This window comes from Thermobia domestica, chromosome 7, assembly GCF_964235325.1.
Source record: "Thermobia domestica chromosome 7, izTheDome1.hap1.1, whole genome shotgun sequence".
Lineage (NCBI taxonomy): Eukaryota > Metazoa > Arthropoda > Insecta > Zygentoma > Lepismatidae > Thermobia > Thermobia domestica.
This window is the reverse complement of record NC_137460.1, coordinates 182181105-182199190: the sequence shown is the minus strand read 5'-3', so window position 1 is coordinate 182199190 and position 18086 is coordinate 182181105. Positions and strand designations below refer to the sequence as shown.

At 34.9% G+C, this 18086-nt stretch overlaps 1 protein-coding gene across 7 annotated transcripts in view; it reads left to right on the top strand.

Moving 5' to 3' along the window:
- The window catches only part of LOC145690600 (uncharacterized), a 158808-nt gene that overhangs the window by 63557 nt on the left and 77165 nt on the right, over positions 1-18086 (top strand). For all 7 annotated transcript variants that reach the window (XR_014132249.1, XR_014132248.1, XM_081765651.1 and 4 more), the window contains exon 3: positions 207-1237. Coding sequence is in view for 5 of the 7 variants with exons in the window: in XM_081765651.1 (XP_081621777.1) it covers positions 387-1237 (851 nt within the window). In the remaining 2 variants the exon portion in view is untranslated. The remainder of the gene's footprint in view (positions 1-206; positions 1238-18086) is intronic.

Sequence of the window (18086 nt, the reverse complement as noted above, 5' to 3'; positions counted from 1 at the left end):
TTATTATTGACGTAGGTTGTTGAAAACAAGTTAGTTGCTTTATTTTGATTTGAACTGTAAGCAGAAAGAATAATTTGATCTGGTACCGGAAGTTAATTGAGAAAATACTCTTAAATAATAGTTACAAATATGCTCTGTTTATGTAAAAAGTAATAATTTCTTTCTCAACAGTAATATGTACATATATATATATATTTCTGTTTCAGGATGGTCGTTCACGATGTGCTTAGTGTTCATTTCAGCCTCTTCAGATTGCATGAGATACAAGAATGGAGGCCAGTATATCACATTTTTCGCCAATGATGCAGTTGCTGATGTAGAATTCAGCAGGACAAGTATTCTTTAGTCTTTTAAATAGCCATTTTCAAATATTTATTTACAAAGAGATGAGTGAAGAGGATGGAGAAATTTCATCTACGATAAAATCCTCAAACGAAGCCAATGACAGCATGCCCGATGATACAGGACAGGACGTAGTGAAGAATCAGGGTTCCGGCAATGAAGTTCAGGTAGCTGGTATATCGACAGAAAATATAAAAGAATCGCAAAATTTGCCAAAAGCAATAGAGGATTCAAGCTTGCCGACAAATAAATCTGAAGAGTCATCAATTGATACATCGTCGGATTTGGGAAGTGGTGGTGACATATCTAATAATATTCAGTGTGTTTCGTCAGGTGTTCCTAATGATTCCGTTGATAGTGCCAAAGCTGTGACAGTTCCTGAAATACAACCACCTCACAACGAGTACGAACATTCTGATTTTATTCCGTCAGTTGCAGAGGGGGAAGTACCTAAAGAACAGTTGCAGATGATAACTGGCGAGGAACGCTTAGGATTTGATGATAATAGCTATCCAGATAAAAAGTATCAATTGCAGGAAATGGAAGCAAGTAGTGTATCTTCAACGGTGGACGTTGAAAAACCTCGACTTAGTTCTGCTTGTGGAATAGATGACAGAATAGAGACAGATACAGCAGATACAAATCAGATGTCAAATGTGTCATCATCTACAGCTACAGTAGGTGACTTAAGTGGTGCGAATCTCATGCATGAAGGTGATGCAAGCGACTTCGAAGAGATTAAAAATATCTTGAACGAAGCAGCGGACAGCCAAACGAACATTAATCCAGATGATTATGCCAATTTGTATGCAGGAACTGAAGCTCAGGAGACTGAAAATGAACTCCCACCAGCGAGGAGTGCTAAGAAAATAGTTAAAAAAGGGAAACAGCAAAAGTAAGTAAAATACTATTTTGATTCTAGATTAGCAGCAAATGACATTTTATTTAGTAAATATGAATTATTTACGGTTTGTAGAAGTATTTGTCATAACACACGCTGTATTAAAATAATCTTGTAAAGTGTATTTTTTTTTAATCTCCACGAGTATAATGTTATATTTTATGTATTAGAAAATGTCTTAATACTTATTATTACCTGGAGACTTTTATTCTTCATTAATATTTCTTCTTTTTGCTGTTTCCATTTAATTTATTTACTTTCTTCTACATTTCTTACTCAAGCCGATTCCACTTTCAGTGCAACTTCTAAACCAGTTTATCGTCCATTACTCCACTTAGTTGTTACACCCACAGATTTCTCAGTTGTGATCGTCTGCGGGCTATACTCCTCCAACTTGTATTTTTCTCTCGTGTTTTCTTCGCTATAGAGCCCTGTCCCTCTTTCTCACACACCTCCCTGAGACTGGGGTGACAGTCACGAAAATGTGATTGTTGGCAGCTTGTAACAGCACCATGAAATGGGAAGTTACATTTGGAGCCGGAAAAAAAAAAAAAGCTCGTTTGTCTTGGTTTTTGTATTAAGATATATTAGACGCTTGAAGAAAACTAGGTGTAAAAGACATCTTCTTCCCTCGTAGTAAAGAATTTGTCAGCATATCCAAAAGTCATACACGAAAGTTACTCCGCACCTTCACACCATTATTACGAGAATTGGCCTGTTGAAATACTCCTCATTTCCACCGAGAAAATGCTAGTAACCCAGCAGTAACTTTGATCAAATTCGACACTAACTTTATTTTTCAAGATTTTACCACATAAATAACACACACACACACACCACCATTTAGTAATTCGGTCCTTATGTGCATCCTTGATTGTACACACTATCCATTCTTGATGTTGGCGAAGTAATGCCACTCTTGATTTGCGTGAACTATCACAGCTATTCTGGCAACGCTCAAATTTACCATATACGCCCAGAACATAAAGCTCATTACACTACGTTTGGCTACATTTACTTCTTAAGTATTTTGGATATTTGTGTATGCCTTTCAGAAAAAAATTGGAAGATACAATACTATCCTATCAGCGATCCGTCCCAGTGGTCTTAATCCTGTAACAACCCACTTTACTTCATACGTTTTCTCATATACAGTACTTATTTTTAGCATTATTTGAGATTAAATATTCACGATGAGATTAAACAGTATTTTTTTTTTAATCTTATCTTAAGCATATATAAAACTACATGAGCTGATATAAATTATTGAGCACTTCCTGTAGGGCTACAATGATTAAATTTGGCATGAGTGTAGCTTTCCGGAACTAACCCACAGGAAACTTGCCAAAAGTGAATATTTTTAAATATTAGGGAGCCTAAAGAGAGGGTGAAGAATTTTCCCATTTTATTTAAACGGGCTTTTTTTTTTTTTTTTTTTTTTTTTTTTTTTTTTTTTTACCTATAATCTCATGTTTTAGGTACTTAAAATTGGAATACAAACTTGAAATTCGGTATGCTTGTACGTTTTCGTTAGCACTACCTAAGCAAATCAGAAAAATAAAAAATCCAACTTTAGAATGGTTTTATAGGGATCTAAAAAATCTTTCCCATCTTATTTATATGGAACACCTTTTACTCCCCAAAACGTTTAGGCACTTCCAGCAGGATTAGAACGATGAAATTTGGCATGATTGTAGCCTTCCAGGACTAACGGACAGGAAAATTTTGAAAAAGTGAATATTTTTAATTCTTTAGGAGTATAAAAGGGGATGAAAAAATTCCCATGCTATTTAAATGGGCGTTTTCTTAGGATACAAAATCTTATCTTTTAGATAGTTGAAATAGGAAAAGAAACGATAGAATTGCGGGTTCAAGAGGTGCGAGGCCGTAGGCCGAGCAAAGACAATGTGAGGGTGCGAAGCCCCCGGACAGGCAGATTCAGGAAATATGAAGAGTAAGTTTACGAAATTCACTGTTGATGCAAAGACCGATAGATAATAAATGCGAGACCGTAGGCCGAGCAGACTCGTGGGTCTGGGGACGGAGCCCCCAGCTAGCCAGAGACTAGTTTTCTATATAATTTTTATTTTTTAAAATATTAGCATTTTTTTGTTTGTGAACTAATTATTTTTCCCTGCCCTTTTACCGTCCAGCCTGACCCTTAAATTCTCTAAACTGTCAGTATATAAATGTTTCTTTTGTTAGTGCGTTTCTAGTTAATTCTTGTTAAGCATTTTTTTTTTCTCATGACGCGCTTCAGGATTCTTGATATATATATATATAACAAATATATGCAGATGGTTATCAAAATAATGGAAACTCATCAGGCTATTTTAGTTGCTCTCGTGCATTATATGGTCCAAATATTTTCAGCCAATGGCATAATTTTCAAAGATAGCAGTGCGCCAATTTATGGTGCTGGAGTTGTTTAGGCGGGTTTTATGAACACTATAGTGAACTATAACACATCCCTAACCCGTGGAATCCCCTGATCTCAACTTTATTGAACACCTGTGGTTACTTCTGGAACTGACATTTCGGAGCAGGTATCCACTTCCATCTATGCTGATGGAAAGAGTGTTGCACTATATGAGGAATGGTACATTCTGCCTTTGTGCCTTCATCCCATGGCAAATCAGAACTATTCTACAAACTACATAGTCACACACGGTACTAATTAGGAAGTTGTATTTTCTTCATATGTTTACATTATTTTGATAATCATCTCTATATAAGGTTAAAAATATAGTGTTTACAATTTTGTAGAATGAATAAACATAATTTGTTACAGTTATTTCGACTGCATCATGCGGGCAGTCATTATCGAAGATCACAGGACTTGAAAGCAGAATAAAGAAAATAACTTAGGATTTTATAAAAGGTAAAGGGTAATAATGATGTTGAAACAAAATAAAACTTATTCCAGTTCAGTACAGAGTAAACCAGGATTTTCGTTGTATCACAAGAACTGAACACTTATCTTTGTGAAAATGAAGATTCGAAAATTGTCTTTGATGTTATAAAACATCTTCAGGAAGATTATGCGAAGTTTTCTTAATAATATTGTGATCTCTTTATTACGTAATACCTACTCTCACTACATTTCGTTTCCCTGCATTTTTCATCTTTGCCAATTTCTTTAATTATTATTTTCAGTGGTAATATTAGAGGTATTATTTCCGTTCTATAGAATCTGCTTGTTTTCATTTTTACATTTTTCTCTTCATTTCTGTGTGTGTGTATGTATGTGTGAGAGAAAGAGAGAGAGAGTGAGTGAGTGAGATATAGCTTTTAGCATTTTCTGATAAGTATTAGTTACCTACTCCCGCTTCGGATTTATATATATATATATACGTGTTCAAATTATTAGACTCAACATTCAGTTTCTGGATATTTTACTGTTCTTACAATATTACGTGAGAAAATACGTTCGAACTTAGTTCAAATTACTACCTTGTAACTCTGTCCTAATTTCTAGTGGGTGTGGCATATACTTTTAAATATAAATAAAACAAATGCGTACATGACATTCAAATATACAGTAATTACTGTACAATATGTATATCCAAATTGGAAACAAAAAGTGAAATGGAATATTTACAAGAGAATTCTCTCTCACACAAAGATTAATATTTCGTATGAAATCCCTCATTCTTTATTAATTCTTTTAGCTTTTGTGGCATCCTATGTACGAGTTTAGCACATTTTGCCTTCAATTCAGCATCATGATATCACAAATTGTTGATCCCTTTGATCAATTGATGTTTGGTTGTAATGCTTTTCCTTCATGAAGCTCCAAAGGTTTTCAATCGGTTGATATCAGAACTAGTGTCCGGCCACGGAAGAACACTAATTTCGGTGTCCTCGAAGAATTTTGTCACAGCTTTGGCACGGTGACATGGGGTTCCATAATGCATAAAGATGAATTGTACATTATCAAACTAGCCTGCAGTCTAAGAAAGAAGTTCTTCTTGAAGAACTTGTAGGTATTGGTCATGCTTCATTGTCTACAGTCTTCCAGATCCGAAGACAGATCACATCCCAGACCATGACTAAAATAGGATGCTTCATGGTTTATTACATTCTAACTTGAATTCCTCCCAGGTCGACGTCGCACATATTGTGAACATTCATCAGACACGAAGACACATGATTCATCACTGAAAAACACACTATTCTCCAATCGTCAGCAGTCCAACATTCGAGGCGTTTCTTTGCCATGATTGGAGTAGACTCTAATTTCTGTTTTCTTTCTTGACCGCGTGCTTTTATTCCCTCGGCACAAAAAATCCTTCGAACACTTTTCAGGCCAAATGTCTGCGCCATACTTAGCCATTTTTATGCTTAAGTCTCTTAAAAGATGCACTTCAATTTCCCAGAGCCAATCTTTTTACTTTTCTGATACCTCTTAGCTATAGCTTTAGTTTTCGTTCACACTTCCCAACCCTATTTTGGCTCTTGTTCATTCCAACAGAGATTGTACTCACAGAGTTTTGTTCTATCCTAACTCTACTAGCAGTGTGTCCCCGTGTATATCTTCCTTCCACCAGAAGTATTTTGTTAACTTTCACTTTACGCGGAGAAAGGTTCTTTTGCGTTTCCCATTATGCTGTGATTACATAGAATAAAAGATTGATTCACGAAACACGTTATAATCATTTTAAACTGGCCCATTCGAACTGTTGAACGCTTTGAATGTTATAACTTCTTACAACAGCAACAACAACACTTCAGACTGTAACTTGTTGATAGGAACCACAATAGCTGTCTACAACTGAAACACCACTTTCACTATTTCCCTCCGCACTAATACCATCTGCTGTTCAACGGTGATATCACAACTTCAACTGTACAGTAAACAAATGAAGGATCCTATATTGGTGGTTTAACCATTAAATTAAATGTTCTAGAACTCTGAAATTAAGACTCCTACATCAACTCTGCATTTTTCGAGTGTGAGTGTAATTTGAACACGTCTGTATATATATATATATATATATATATATATATATATATATATATATATATATATATATAGGGTGTTCATTTATTATGTAGCCAAAATCCACTGGTGAAATCCTCTCACTTAAACAAGTTAAAAAAAAAACATATGGACATAGGGAGAAGCCGCGTTGTTTCAAAGTTATGGGATGCCGAAAACGAGGAAAGTGTAACTTTGAGGCTGCCTAGCTCGAAAACTATAAGAGATATTAAAGACGCTTAAAGAAATATCAGAGGAACTAGTACACTCTCTACCTAAATATCCATGTTTCAGATTTAGGTCGTACCGGCGCAACAAATTTTATAGAGGGAGCTGGGGTATCGGAACCCTGATTTAAGGATAGATACGAAAAAAGAAGATATGTTTTGATAAAAATGTCTAATTATCGATTTATTAAGCTGTTATGTCTTATACATGAGTATTATCATTTGTAAATTTCACATTATCACTAATTTTAATATCTGCAATTATGTAACTAAATATAACATATTCTAACATCAAAGAAAAGTGGTTGATAACACTTGCAAACCAAGTTCCAACGTTAAATATCATTTGATAACGGTGATCTAAGCAAAAGAACTACTTAGCAAAGAGCGTAGGTTTTGTAGTTTAGAAGAATGCTGCTTTCATGTTCATAAAGTATTCACTGTGTGCGTGCCAAAATGAGCATGGAAAAAATATTAAGAACGAAAACGATAAATAGCCTATTTAAGATTATAGTTGCTTCTATATATTTGAGTATGTAATTGCAACCTAGAACAGTGTAAATGGAAAGAATCTAAAGCTTACATTTAGTGTCACCGTTTGTAGTGTTAAGGTTCAAGACTTCAGTGAATGTTGAAAGTGAATGATTATGAGAACATCTGTGAAATAGGAGAATAAGAGGAAAAGGAGTAAGTAAAATGAGGTGAAGACGAGATATTGGTACTTTTCTGAGGATAAGGTTAGGTTTGAATGCGAATTAACACCTTTAGAGGAAAGTCTCGTTTTCTAACGTTTCATTTCGTTAGATAGATACATTTTATAGCACATTAAGATCATTCTGTTGTCTCGTACACTATTTCTTTCAAGCTCAAAGAAAAATGACTTGCGGATCCCGAAACCTACTGAACTTTGAATAACAAGGGAAAAAGTACATTAAGCAATTTATGTAGAGATCATAAACATAGTAAACAAACCTGGTATTTTTTGTATTTGGGACACACACCTACACTTGATTTATTTGGATAAACGCACCTCGTGTCGCTCTCTAATAGGCGTGTTCGATTTTGTTGTAATTCTCGTATCCAGTTTAATTGAATAAAACACATGGTGCAGTGCGTGGCGTTAGATTTTTTGATGTATGTTCATCTCGTGTGTGGTATTACCGGTACTCAAATGGAATCAATGTAGGCGTACACATTTAATGAAATGGTAGATAGGAACCCTTAAGCTCAACCATACATAAAATGCATATCTTCCATTTCATTAAATGTGTACGCCTACATTGATTCCATTTGAGTAATACTACGCCTATATCATGAAGCACGACTATATCATCAATATTTTGCGAGGTGTACTTAAACCGAGTTCTTCCCAACCGTAGTACTTTTGCTGATATCGACACCACGTCTGTGCTACGGATGATTCAGTTGGACGCCCTCGGTCAGTCTTGACACCTGATCGAGAAGAGAGTATTCTTCAGATAATAAAAGAAGATCCTTGTACCAGTGCAAAAAGGGTAGCAATGCTAGGTGTTTCACATGGAACTGTATGGAAAGTGTTTCGCGAATAAAATTATACCCATACCACTTGCAACATGTGCAAGGAATACAAGAAAGAAATTATTCTCCACGAAGACATTTTTGCGAGTGGTATCTTAAGGTTGGTGTAAAGGGACAAACTTTGCCGATAGATGTCACTACTGCCTTTGTATCTCTCTTATGTAGTTTTTACCTTTCACGAAAATTCACGATTTGTCTTACAAGTTTCAACCTAGAGACTTCAAATTTTTAGAGATGGAACTTCATAACCTATCGAAGAGAACAATCCGTGTCGATTTTTTATTTAGAATTTCCTTCATTATTGAAACAGTTATATTGTTAAAGGTTTGAATATCTATTTCAACAATGAAGAAAATTCTAAATGAAAAATCGGCACGGATTGTTGCCTTCGATAGGTTATAAAGTTCCTTCTCTAAAAATTTGAAGTCTCTAGGTTGAAATTTGTAAGGAAAATCGTGAATTTTCGTAAAAGGTAAAAAATACATGAGAGAGATACGAAGACTGTAGTGATATCTATAGGCAAAGCTTGTCCCTTTACACCAACCTTAATCGGTGAGAGGGAAAACCCTCTGTTTCCTTCATTAATCGTATTTACTGATGAGGTTACGTTCATGCGAGACGGTGTTGTCAGCATTCACAACGAACACCAATGCGCAGAAGTAAACCCTAAAGCAAGTTTACCTACCTGTCACCAACATCAATTCTCAATTAATGTGTGGACAGACATATTGTGGGACGAACTTCTAGTGCTATAAATTTTACCACAATGTCTCACAGGTGAAACATACGTGCAGTTCCTCCAACAAAATCTTCCGGAATGGTTGAAAAATGTTCCTTCCACGAACAAGTCTCAACTTTGGTTTATGTACGATGGTGCTCCACCACATTTTCTGCGAGACGTTAGTGTATTTCTTGATCAGCACTTCCAAGACAGACGAATAGGGTGAAGAAGACCCATACAGTGGCCTCCTCGCTCCCTTGACCTAAATTCTTAGGATTTTTATTTCTGGGGACACCTCAAAAGTATACTGTACAAAACACGAATAAACGAAATACACGAATTGGAGCAAAAAATTCGTAATAGATTTGCAAGGATTCGTAATACGCCTATGCGTTTCAATCGTGTACGTGTATCACTGTCAACTCGTGCAGAGTATTGTATTAAGGCTGACGGAGGACACATCGAGCATCTCTTCTTCTTCTTCTTCTTCTTATTATTATTATTATTATTATTATTATTATTATTATTATTATTATTATTATTATTATTATTATTATTTTGTAAATTCTTGTTTAGCGTAGTACGCAGAACACAAAGGATGTATCCTCTATTAATACGTCGTAGTACGTAAATTTTGTGGTGGACGACATCGTGTTAATGGATTCCCGTTTTCTCCAACTTTTCATTCTAACATTTCTTTCATTATCATTTACTAGCAATATCTACCGTATCTAATGTTGGATAAAAAAAAAAGAGAGATGTCAGTAAAGGTATCACGCTACACCTGCTCTTCGGTATATAGTTTTTCGAATCCTTAGCCCTGATGTTCGTTTTCACAGAATTTCAGATTCCTGTATCTCTGCAATTATTTGTTTATTTTAGTTTGTATGACACTTGCTTAGATCACCGTTATCAAATGATATTTAACGTTGGAACTTGTTTGCAAGTGTTATCAACCACTTTTCTTTGATGTTAGAATGTGTCATGTGTGGTTACATAATTGCAGCTATTAAAATTAGTGATAATGTGAAATTTACAAATGATAATACTCATGTATACGGCATAACAGCTTAATAAATCGATAATTAGACATTTTTATCGAAACATATCTTCTTTTTTCGTATCTATCCTTAAATCAGGGTTCCGATACCCCCAGCTCCCTCTATAAAATTTGTTGCGCCGGTACGACCTAAATCTGAAACATGGATATTTAGGTAGAGAGTGTACTAGTTCCTCTGATATTTCTTTAAGCGTCTTTAATATCTCTTATAGTTTTCGAGCTAGACAGCCTCAAAGTTAAACTTTCCTTGTTTTCGGCATCGCATATCTTTGAAACAACGCGGTTTTCGCCCTATGTTTATATGAGCTTTTTTTTTTGTTTGTTTGTTTACGTGAGAGGATTTCACCAGTGGATTTTGGCTACATAATAAATGAGCACTATATATATATATATATATATATATATATATATATAAAACGTTATACAAATGAAGTTTATAAGTATTTTCAAAATGAGTGTGTTATTTATGAACATCGTAGGAAGGATTTGTTATCAGTGTAATTATATTTGAAGTTGCACATAATGAGCTGATGTGTATAACTTACGATAACGTAATGATTTTTAAGAAAATTTTTGAAATCGTTTATACATTTATCATTAAATTGAAGCCAGTTTTAAAGTCAGCTTCGGAACTCAGAACAACATTCGGTGAACACATTAAAGATAAGATGTTCTTTTGATGATTTCTAACGGACAAGTACAAAATCTTATTAAATTTGTTCATTGCGTAGGCTTGGTGATGGGAAGAAGCATGCATAATTTAAAAATGTGAGTAAAGAATAGAAAAGCACTGTTTTCTTGTTGTACTCATTCAGTCTTTTCTGCAAATTTTATTTTACGAAAGTCTGTTATTTTTTCCAGTATTTTTAAAAATACTGAAAGAAATAAAATAAATTTTTAACCCTGCATCAAGGACTCAGCGTATTTTTGGTGGACATGATAGATAGCTGGTAAAAAGTGATAACACGATTATTGTACTGTACGTTTTGAGATTATAACTTTGATCACTTATACGCAAATTAGTCCCTAAACTAGTATAGTATTCTGTGGTTCTCATGGACGCATTTCAGAAACCATTCATCATTACCCAAGGTTACGGCTAACCTTCCTGCAGTTTCTTTTTTTAAAACCATTGTTAGTATGAGTGCAGTCTTCACTCCTCCCCGTCCGTTTCCCCAAATCATATTTCTTCGTTTGAGTTATAAGAAAAAGTGATGAGGGATGTTACTTGTTACAATAACCTTATATTGGTCATTTCGCTCATCAGTAAAACATTAGTATTGATAGCTGAATACTGATACGAAAATGTCTTCGGTAAGAATACTACACTAAATCACTCTTATGGAATACTTTATTATCCAGTTCTGTAGACTGTTGTGTGCTTATACCACTGCCTTTAACATTCGCCCCTATTCTTTTTTTTCTCACAGCCTTTCTTTTCTTTTCATTCATGTTGATTGTAACTCTTCCGTCACATCTTGTAACTATTTATTTCCGTCTTTCCATATGTAAAGAATAACTTTTCCGTCAGTCTTCTTGATTGGTCTTTGTAGATGTCCTAGCCTTCTTACTTTGTCCATTTCCACAAATCGAACAATATCCTAATTTTTTAGTACAGTTATTCATTCATTTCAGTTTATTTTCCATTTCCTATTTATGTTCAGTCAAGCCATGCATCTTAATTTATAGATTATATGCATTTATTTTAATGTATGTCGAAAATGTTCATAGAAAACTAGCAGTCTGATAGAAGTCTTATATATTATTATTTTTGCACCTTTTATGTATATCTCAGTAATTGTACGTTGGCATATAATGCCTCATTACCGACTTAGATTCTTGTCTGATGTTGTCAGGTACGTGTTGTAGCAAGAATAATGCGTCATTTTAAATGTGCTCGTTTTTATTGGTTGTAAATTAGACTGCCATTTCCCAGAATGTTTGGGCTTTTTTTATTCTATACCGTGTAAAAGTACCGATATCGATTATTTACTTGCTACCGATACCAAGAGCTAGCAAGTAAATAATAATAATAATTGTAATAGTAAATCTCTTCATATTTTATGTCAATATTCAAAGTTGAGTCTTCTGAATGTTGCTTAGTAATCTATATTTCAGGTGGAGATTTTGTAAATCAGGACAACTGAAGTTTAGATTTTATGTCATCACAAAAAATTTTCGATTCGTTAAGGCAGTAATGGATAATTTTTAACGCAGTGCAAGCTAGAATTAAATAAGAGCCATACTTAGGATACTTTCCAGTTTCTTTCCCTGAGGGGCGGTTTGCTGAATGTACGGAAGTCTCACATTTTCTGTTCTGCGTAACTTGTTTCTTGTTTTTTGTGTGTGTACGACAATTAAGGATTGAGCTACAAATATTAATTGGATGGATTGGAGTTTAATATCCCTTTCAGCAGCGTAGCTGTATGAGACATGAACGTGGACCTCAACATGGGATCCGAACACTTAAGTTCACGCCAAGAGTCAGGCTTGGGTATCCCGCTGCAAAGGCACGTACGTTAACGGTGTTGCAACGCTACCACGCTTATTTGGAATCCGCAATTTAACGACTACTGACCAATCTATAATGGCACAAATCAGACGGAAGCATTGTAGACCCAACACACCGGGCTGCTTCTGAAGGGTTCAAACATACCCAAGGAAATACTAGTTATTTTTCTTACCTATTTTCTTTCACACCTGACGATGACGCTAATAAAACCTCTTTAACTCAAAAGTATCATGTGAAGCACATAAACAGAATATATGTTGAGATTTCAAATATTAAACTCATTTAAACAATTCTATAATTTTATTTACAAAACTTTAAATGGAATTTCAACAATAACAACAATTCAGAATTTCATTAACGGGCCAAAACATAATTTTATCGGTAACTTGAATCTCCTTTTAACAGAAAGAGCTCAACTAGTTAAAATTTTTCGATTATTTATGCTCACCCTATACAAAATACTAAAAGCAATTTATATATATATATATATACAGGGTGGGCCATTTTAATCAATCCACGGAAATATTTGAAAAATGATAAAACATAGAAAAAAATTTTAAAGTACACGTTATATATTGCTAAGGGGGAAAACCAATTCCGCCAAAAGTACCCCTCCCCGCCCCCCGTAAGTGGGGGTAACGGGGGTAACTTTGAAATGTCAAATGGGAACATGGGTCGAGTAATACCTCGTTCGAAAGGTCTTGGAAAACTAAGTAACGCTGTACCAAAAGATGTTTCATATTGTGCACCAGTTTTAAAATGGCCGCCATGATATGGTTCGGAAACTCCAGTACCCGTAGTATGAAAACCATGGAAGGTAAATGAATGGAACAAAATTGAAATATGTAAATATCATAGGGCATATCGAATGGTTTGGTCCTTGTGATCCCAGTGGCCTCCCTGAAGGGGTCTTGGGGGCTAACTTCAAAATTTCAAATAGTAACACGAGTTGAGTGGTACCTCGTTCGATAAATCTTGTAAAATCAAACATCTTGCAGGAAAAAACGATTGAGGTGAAATGGCAGTGTTCTCAAAAGGCCGCCGAAACATAGTATCCGTGTCAGAGAAAAGGTTTAGTACCCGTAGTATGAAAGCGATTGGAGATAAATCAACAGAAGAAAAACTGGAGTAGCTAACTGATGTAAGGCACATCGAGAGGTGTTGTCGGGGTGACTCCAAGGGCCAACTGAAAGGTATCCGGGGCTAACTTGAAAATTTCAAATAGCAAATTGAAGCGAGTAACATCACGTTACATAAACAAATTAATATCAAACAGCTTCTGTGAGAATATTTTCGACATGAGACACCGTTTTCTAAATGATCGCCAAGACATAGTGAGTGTGTCTAAGAAAACGTCTAGTGCCCATAGTATGAATAGGGTTAGACATAAATGAAAATAACAAAAATTAAATAGGAAAACCACGGAGGCGTTCCAATGTTCGAGAATAATACAACAGAGATAAAAAATATTAGAGTAAAATTGCCATAATGTATATAGAGAAATCCAAGTCCTGAAAAATAATCTCTCCCTGCGCTCTGTATGTGAGTGGGGTGGAAAGTAACAGTGAAAGTTCAAATGAGAACTCTACTTTAATTCGCAAATTAAGGCTACCTTACAAATAGGTATGAAGTGGTTGAAACATTTGTTTGTAAGGATGACGCTGTAGTGATTAAAAAAAAAGGTGAAATTTTATTTGAATGGTAACGCATATCTGTATGGCTGAGTATGATTTGATGCGAAAACAGAAGGAACGTTATACGAAAGAAGTTGTCGAATAATGCAGCTGCTGGAACTTACAAACGTGTGAATTTGCTAATCTCCGTCGCCACAGAAACTTTTATCCAATGCGTGCTGGTTATTCAGAAATCATTTCGGGGATATACGTACACACCGTTTCGTCCCTCAAGCTCACAGTATGACATGAGTGCTAATAGTTAATCAAAATGTAAATATGGCCATCCGCACTAACTCTGGTGCACCGATTCTCTATCCATGAAGTCTGCCTTCCAAACAGCATTGGGTAGGTCAAGCGTACGCTCGAACCGTTGTCCGGTCGGACATTGAAATTTTGAAGTTAGCCCCCAAGACCCCTTCAGGGAGGCCGCTTGGATCACAGGGACCACACCATTCGATATGCCCTATGATATTTACGTATTTCAATTTTGTTCTATTCATTTACCTTCCATGGTTTTCGTACTACGGGTACTGGAGTTTCCGAACCATATCATGGCGACCATTTTGAAACTGGTGCACAATATGAAACATCTTTTGGTACAGCGTTACTTAGTTTTTCAAGACCTTTCGAACGAGGTATTACTCGACCCATGTTCCCATTTGACATTTCAAAATTACCCCCCGTTACCCCCATTTACGGGGGACGTGGATGGGTACTTTTGGCGGAATTGGTTTTCCCCCTTAGCAATGTATAACGTGTACTTCAAAAATTTCTTCTATGTTTTATCATTTTTCAGATATTTCCGTGGATTCATTAAAATGGCCCACCCTGTATATATATATATATATATATATATATATATTACAATTTTATTTCAACCAAAACTCAGTCTTCAATGATTAAACAAGGAATAATATTTGAAACTTAATCTCGTTAAGCAATTCACACGTCAGGAAAAGGCTTAAAGTCTTTTTTGTTTTATTTAATTTAATTATTCCGAGACAAAATTCAACTAATTTTTCCTTAATTATTATCATCTACAAGCCGCGTAATCGAATCTTGCAATTCAACATCTATGCACAAATGAGGGACGTTAAATTCTCCGGAAAAACCAACCGAAAAAAGAAGAAAAGCTGGACAATTCCACCTTTGATCAACTGGCGAAATTGGAACTTCAGATAGACAACCATACATACATAAATAAGACAAAAGACAAGGGATTTATCTACAGGTTTTACTTAATTACACTTACCATATACTGCTCCCAAAGGTCCCCTTTCTCTGGCTTCAATTATAACACTCAACAAATGGGTACTTCGAATGGACAAACAGCCAAAAACGAGAACAAACCACACATTCTCAGCAAAGATAAGCTCTGTCCTTTTAAACCACCACTTATAGATGATAATAACGAACCGAAGTTAGCTTTTTCTTTTCTCTCTTAACTCCGAAAAATTAAAGCCATGGACACCAAAGTCCAATAAGTACTGACGAACTTTAACATTCGGGATACATTAACAGGCTCAGTTTGACACCCATACTATCCGCGTTAATTCTGGCTTGCAACCGAAGCTTCACGCAACGTCCTTCAGCCACAAGGCAGAAGCGCAAGGATACTCCATTAAGTGCTGACGTAATATATATACAACTGTTCTTTTCTTTCTCTTCGTTTTTCGCTCTGAAACAAAACTTACAAGTTGCATTCAAACCTAATTCTTTTATATAACTACATATTCATTATTTTTCCATTCTTTTCTTTTCTTTTTAAAAAAGAGAACAAATCACAAATAATGATTAAAAAAATATTATTATCGTTTAAAGGTCCATCTCATTAATAAAGAACTATTTCTTTTTCTTTTTTTTTTTTTTTCAAAAAGTTTACCCCCATTCATGGGCGTCGGCAGGGTTTCCAGGAATTTTGCGTAAATACAACATTTTCTTCTCTAAACTTCATCCAAACTTATTTCCCCTTCTTGTGGCCACTAAGACATGCCACAGCGGTCAAACCACGAAGGAGCTCTACCTGGGTATAAACATTTGGAAGTAACTACTGTATATAAAATTAGTTAAAAAGGAAAAGAAAGAAATCTGCGGCTTAGCTTGCAGCATGTTCTTGGTAACCAAAAGGCTAAGGAAAATATTCTGGTAGTTAAAAGTCAAGTATGGATTCAAGTATATGATAATGGCCAGTTACACTCTTTCTGTTACGCATGGATTTAAGAAGAAATGAACAAACAATACATTTTTCTTACGGTCAGCATTTGGTCAATGTTGCGTTAAGGGATTTCTCTGTTCCTGTGTTGTTTTTTTCTATCATTTTTCATGAGTTGAAATATTTTCTGCGAAAATTTTCCTTTCCTTTTGTTTCACCCTCATTTTGAGTTGTCCTTTGTGGAGACTGTGAACAAAGAATAACAATTAAGGATATGATTCTATCCATACAACCGTGATGCCGTTACATACTCAGGTTATTTTTTTTACAGATATACGAATCAGCTTAATCTTTATGAGGTGACTAAATAGATTTTTAGGGGACCTTGTTTTTCTGATACGAGAAATGCAGTACTCTCATGATTGATTTAAATTGAATGTTTTTTTTAAGTCTGTTCTAAACGCGATTATTATTTTGGTTAAAACAGAAATAAAATGCGATGTTTCTGACCATTCTGGAACACAAATCGAATGTAAGTCTCAAATTCTCATCTTAATCTGTATGATGGTCTGATCTTAATAATGCAAATTTAAATAAAATATATCTGTAGATTATAGTTATTGGGCCAAGAATTTTAACAATCTACGACTTAATTATTTCATATTCTAGAGGAAAAAGCTTGAGTCTATTTAACATTCAGTATTTACAATTTTTAGTTCAGAGTTGTACATCTTGTTCCAGAAATGTTGAACGCATTGATTATGGCTGTTTTGAGGCAAGAATTTTCAAAGTCCAACTTGAATATCTTCGGAAAACAATAAACAAAAGGTGCCAGATTCGAACCTCCAAGCCAGCCTTCGCAGTCGGGAAAAATTGTGCATTTTTTTCTTTTTTTAAGTATAATAAGACATGTTGAAGAAGTAATATTAAGTGTGGAAAAGAATTAACATTGATTGAAATACTTAATGATACTATTATTCGAAACTATGTATTCATATCAGCATATGCTCGTTTTGTCATTTCGATTTACACACGTAAAAGAACATTTCCAAGAAAATGGAATATAGCGAATATAATTCTCGTAGCGGTAGTAAAATAATAATAATAATAATAATAATAATAATAATAATAATAATAATAATAATAATAATAATAATAAAGACAAAGGGGAAAAACAGCATTTGAAACGCATATCAATGTCATTGTCGTGGAAATTCAGTTACATATCGTTAGAAGAAACTCAGCTAGAGTGGTCATGTTAACTCAGCAGTGAACCGCGGACGTTCAAATCATAAGGCCGTGAGTTCGATTCCCGTTTGGATCAAAATATTTTGGTATGTAATTCTGTTTTCCTCAATGCATGAATAATTATTGTATTAAAAGAAATTAGTTGTATATGTATATTCGTATTATCTTCAGGACGTAAGTAGTTAACTATGTTTAAAATGTAACATTTGAGATGTGGTAGGTGTTGACAGAACGTTGGTATATTTTACGTGAATGTTAAATACAAATTAAGAAAATTGTGTAATATCAATGAATAAGCTGTGTAGTGTATTTATCATACGAAGGTTACTTCTGAATATTTTCGTAAAGAGAACATAAAAGAAAAAGAGAGATGTATCACTTGCACCTATTCCCATTTGAAAAACCGAAAGTTGAATCCAAGATAGCAGCCGGGGTGAGTAACATGTGTCAGAGAAGCAGTACTTGCTCCAATTTGTTTTGCATATACCGACATTCACGTCCAGTTACATCTGAAAAAAAAGAAAAGAAAAAAAAAAGCTAAAAGAAATTTTGTGTCTGAGCGTTATAGTAGTGTATGATTGAATTCCGGATATATATGTGAAGGCCCATAAATATGCAAGTTACCGGTATGAGCCGCGGAGAACTTTGCATTTGAATCAATTTTACACGAATCCTGAGGGGATACTTCGCGCATGTACCTTGTTCGACT